The 4580-nt window shown below is 33.7% G+C and overlaps 1 protein-coding gene across 1 annotated transcript; it reads right to left on the bottom strand.

Moving 5' to 3' along the window:
* Positions 1-4233, bottom strand: LOC117110223 (protein SpAN-like). Its single transcript, XM_033252845.1, has 8 exons — positions 4107-4233; positions 2941-3280; positions 2275-2410; positions 1904-1973; positions 1546-1737; positions 1183-1312; positions 848-967; positions 1-194 (listed from the first exon to the last, which is right to left on the bottom strand). Exons 1-8 carry the CDS (start codon positions 4185-4187, stop codon positions 1-3), a joined length of 1263 nt encoding a protein of 420 aa, XP_033108736.1. The 5' UTR covers positions 4188-4233.
* Between the last annotated feature and the right edge of the window lie 347 nt (positions 4234-4580).

Genomic DNA, 4580 nt, shown 5'->3' with positions numbered 1-4580 from the left:
TCACTTTTTGTCAATTATAGTGAACATTATTATTTGGGGTGGGGTTTCGTACTTTAAACGGATGATTTCTTTGTACATCTCATCTCCATTCATTGTCAAGACAGTTCTTTGTAAAAAAAATAAACCAGTTTTATATGACGTTTCTTCTGGCTGACAGTTAGCGATTTCGTCAGTTGTCTGCAATAATAAACGTCCTGTAAAGAAGTAACATAAAATGGGTTATTTACATGGAATATGAATGGATGGGTGAAAGTCTGAAGTAGACGTATTTCCAGTGGGTCCTTCTGGTGGTGATTGGGCAGTACACCGGGAGACAATCCCTACTCCTTTCCGAGAGTGTACTGCGTTGTTTAACTTAACATGACATTTCTTCTGACAGCAATTTCGTCAGTTGTCAGCAATATGAAACGTCCTGTATTAAAAAGAAGTAACATAAAATGGGTTATTGAAATATGAAGCAGACTTACTTGCAGTGGTTCCTGCTGGTGGTGATATGTCAGTACACTGGGAGAAAATCCCCAAATCTTTTCCGAAGAGTGTACTGTGTTGTTTTACACAGAGGCCATAACACACACACTGGGCCAATCGAAAGACGGTGCGCTATCGTAACTTGTATATCAGCCCTCCAACTGAAACACAAGAATAGTCAGCAATAAGAATTGAACCGGAGACCTAGAGATCTCCACGGTTAAACGCTCACACATGCTATTGGCTACTGTCTCTTATACACATCTAGATGTGTATAAGAGACAGTATATATACATTCAAAAAAAATAAAATCATAGGCTACTTTGGAATATAAAAGTCAATTCATAATATCAGTACTAGCAATGGACAAGGTTATTACCTTTTAACAACTCAACAGGTGGTTGATTACAGTCAAGCTCGTTTTCATCGCTTTCAAAGCAAAAACATTCGCATCTGGCACCAAGAAAACCACTTCCACAGTCTGTCTCAGGACATTCGGCTACGACAAAATTAGCTTCGATTACTATGGTATAATATCTATATTTATTATGCCTTTTTATTAAATTTGATTTGGTCCCAAATTACATTACCCTTTTAATCTTTTAAGATATGTACAGAAGAAACAAAGAAGATTTTCTCCGTCTTACCAAAATCCACACCCCTATCTTTTCCACCCCCGTTGATTTCATTTAAAAAAATGCTTAAAACCCTTACCACTGCAACTGTACAGGTCATTCAATATGTAGATGTCAGTATACGTCATATTATTACCGCCACCAATGTCGAACTGTAGTAGCGGATTTACTGTTTTAATCGACGGAGAACTTTTGTCGGTGCGAAAACTCTGCAAGTAAATATAAATGCCTATTTAATTATATCTAATTACATTAAATACTGCCTATGTCATCTGATAAAATACCCTGTTTGACTTATTTCTTTACATTCCTTGCCATTTTACATAGGCATTCGCAGGTGAAAATAGAAGACACTTCGACAGACACATGATGAAAGTATAATTGTGCTACATTGTTCTTTTCTAGTTGTTGAAAAACAATGGAATACAATATAAGAGCTTACATTTCTACCGTAATGCAAGAGAGAATAATAGTCGTATGGATAATCAGTAATGACGTTACTCTTCTGGAAATTATTGGCCAACGATTCATCAATATTGATCCAGTTTATTTGTACGTAATCGTCGCGATCAAGTCGAGATTGTTCGTGGTGAAATCCGATCGTATGTAACAATTCATGAAGGATGACGCCATGCTAGTAAAACAAAATAACCAATATGTACATGTGTTGGTCTAAACTGATTAATTAAACAAATCTTGAATCAGAATATTATTACTATACTAATTTATACTTTTATAATTATTATTCATACGTTGTTACAATCGCATTTAAAAAAAATAGAACAAGGTTACATACTTACAGAATAGCATCCGATTCCAAGCGATATTAACTGTTTACCACCGCTTAGCTTACCAACGGAAGACCAACATCTATTCGAATAGCATACAAATATCATTGACTGTGTCAAAATCTCTTTATCAAGAGATAAACTAAACACAGTAATCAAGTTTACTGAGTTTTATAAATTACCATCTACTGTTAATTATAGATCTACTGTTTGTCAGTAAAACAATTTTGAAATATGTAAAGGTGGTTAAATTTTCCTTCTAAATTGCAACAAAACAGACATTAAAACTTGTAGTGCCACATTCTTATTTATGATTGTGCAAATTTAACTGTTATTTATTTAGGATATAATTAATATTTTAATGAGTAATAAGTATTATCTACCCGTCTCCTTTGAAGATATGAACGAAACTATTATGTCCCAGAGTTTCAGATACCAACGTGTTGTGTGGAACGAAATGCAAACATGAGATGGACTCCATATATTCCATCGCTGCCATTATAACATCAGTTTTCGACTCTGGATAACAACAAAATAAATCAATATTGCTTAATGATTATTATATTATGTATATGTAAAGTAGGTAAATTTGAAAACTATAACAGCAAAATTCCAACTTAATTCGTTAGAAACATGGCAAATCTATATTATTTTATGTCTTTTAGCAGTGATGCAGGGAATCAAAAGAGACGAGAACAGCATTGACTTTAAAATCAGACGTAGATAAATTTTGGAAACTATAGCAGCAAACATAAAAGAAGAATTCTAACGTCATTATTTTGGAACATGCCAAATCGACGTCATTATCTTACGCCACAGTATGTCTTTTGGCTGGGGTCCATGAAATCCAAACAAATGTTCCATTTAGTTCTTCATTTCAATTTTGTTTTTCATTGTAAAATAACAAAATTGGTTTGCTGTTTAATCGGCTGAATTTATATTATACAATGCATAAAAATAATACAATATAGGTAATTATAGTCGTAATGATAATTTGGTTGAATTTTTATTGCTGAATATATATCATGTTGCACATAGACTTGGCCTACCTAATTGTTCATCAATGGTGAAGGGTACTGTGGCTATTGGCCACAGCTTTGCGAAATTCGTCACAGCTTTACGTTTATGTATTCCTCCGTGAGTTTCCTTCAACTTCAGCAATTTCGATTCTTGATCCGCAGTCAAAAACATATCTCCTTGGTATGCTCCCGGCACTGGGTGTTCCCACAAACCTGCCAAGACTTTCCGATTCTCAACTTGCTTCAAAACCGTCCGCTTCGTTCCCTTTGGAATTCGCCCTTTCACGTGTTTAACGTCGAACTTCCCTCCCGTAGACATCTTCTGCATGATCTCCGACACGACTCGTCGAATCGTGGAATTTGAATCAACCTGAAAAAAAAAACAAAAAAACGAAAGCTGTTTTCAAAGCCGATATATGTTTCTGTGTCGAACGCACACAACGTATTATTTTTTGGGTTTTTTTTTTGGAGATGAGAAGCGATACACAAAACTGTACTAGCTAGTTAAATGTATGAAACAGAATTTCGAATTCCAAAATGACCTATAGTAGCAATTTAAAAATGTACATATTCATTTTGAAAAGAAGCCCCAGTTTAGTTTGCAAAAATAATCTCGAAAAAAAAATATGTTGATGAATTTGTTTACATTATCACAAAAAAATCTTTAAATATCAAACTGAAATCCAAGAAGTAGTTTATAAAAAGGTCAATTATGTAGGGTGCATCAAGTACAAATGTACCTAAAACATAAATAGAAACATAAACATTTTCGACGCATGGGGTTTTTTTTCACAAATAGTTAGAATGAATGCAACTAATCGGAATGCTTGGAGACTCCTTGGTTGGATATTCGTGCCTTCATTTACAACGAGATATCAATTCGGCATAATTAAATATACATTGACGCCAAACATTGACGCCAAACATTGACAAGACATTTGTTGTCTTTATCGGCTGACCATTGTTTAATATGAAGAGACATTTATAACAGCAAGCCAATGAAGTTCACGAACTAATTAATTTAAATTTAACAACAGTTAGGCTATTCCCTCCGTATTTCCAAATTATTAGAAGTGTAGTTTGAAGTGCTAATCAGTCTCTGGATATATATTTTAAGCATGAACCCCATGAATGAAGGCATTAACTTCAAATGAAAGTTAGACTACATAACAAGAGTTGAACTACTGTATACTCACTGTTCTTTCTGCATTTCCAAACTCACAGTTAAAAGAAATTATTGTTATAAACAGGAGACCAATAATACAGAGGATTCTCATTATGATCAAAATAACCGTTCTACTAAAGTCACCAAATAAGAATGCAATGTACAGGTACAAAGGTACAATATAGTACATACTACCAGCTGCGACGTATCAATTATGATTATAATGACAATTAAATTAATAAGCCTATAATGGATGAATAGATGTAGATGCAATAATCATACCAACACAGTCTTGTCATATTCAGGTCACGTGTCTATTTTACCAAGGTTAGGTAAATATAAATTTTCAATTAACACCTTTTTACAAACAATGCATTTACTATATAACATATAAATAAACCCTCAGGTAGTTTCAACTGCATATAAATACTTATAAGCCGAATATTTTGTATACTTATACGCAATGACCAGAAAAAATACCCACAGTTGAAAATACAAGTAAGCT

This window comes from Anneissia japonica, unplaced genomic scaffold (genome assembly GCF_011630105.1).
Source record: "Anneissia japonica isolate Jap-2015-1 unplaced genomic scaffold, ASM1163010v1 scaffold287930_len349246_cov199, whole genome shotgun sequence".
In the NCBI taxonomy this organism is placed as follows: domain Eukaryota; kingdom Metazoa; phylum Echinodermata; class Crinoidea; order Comatulida; family Comatulidae; genus Anneissia; species Anneissia japonica.
The sequence above is the reverse complement of the archived record's forward strand: the minus strand, read 5'-3'. Positions and strand labels throughout refer to the sequence as shown.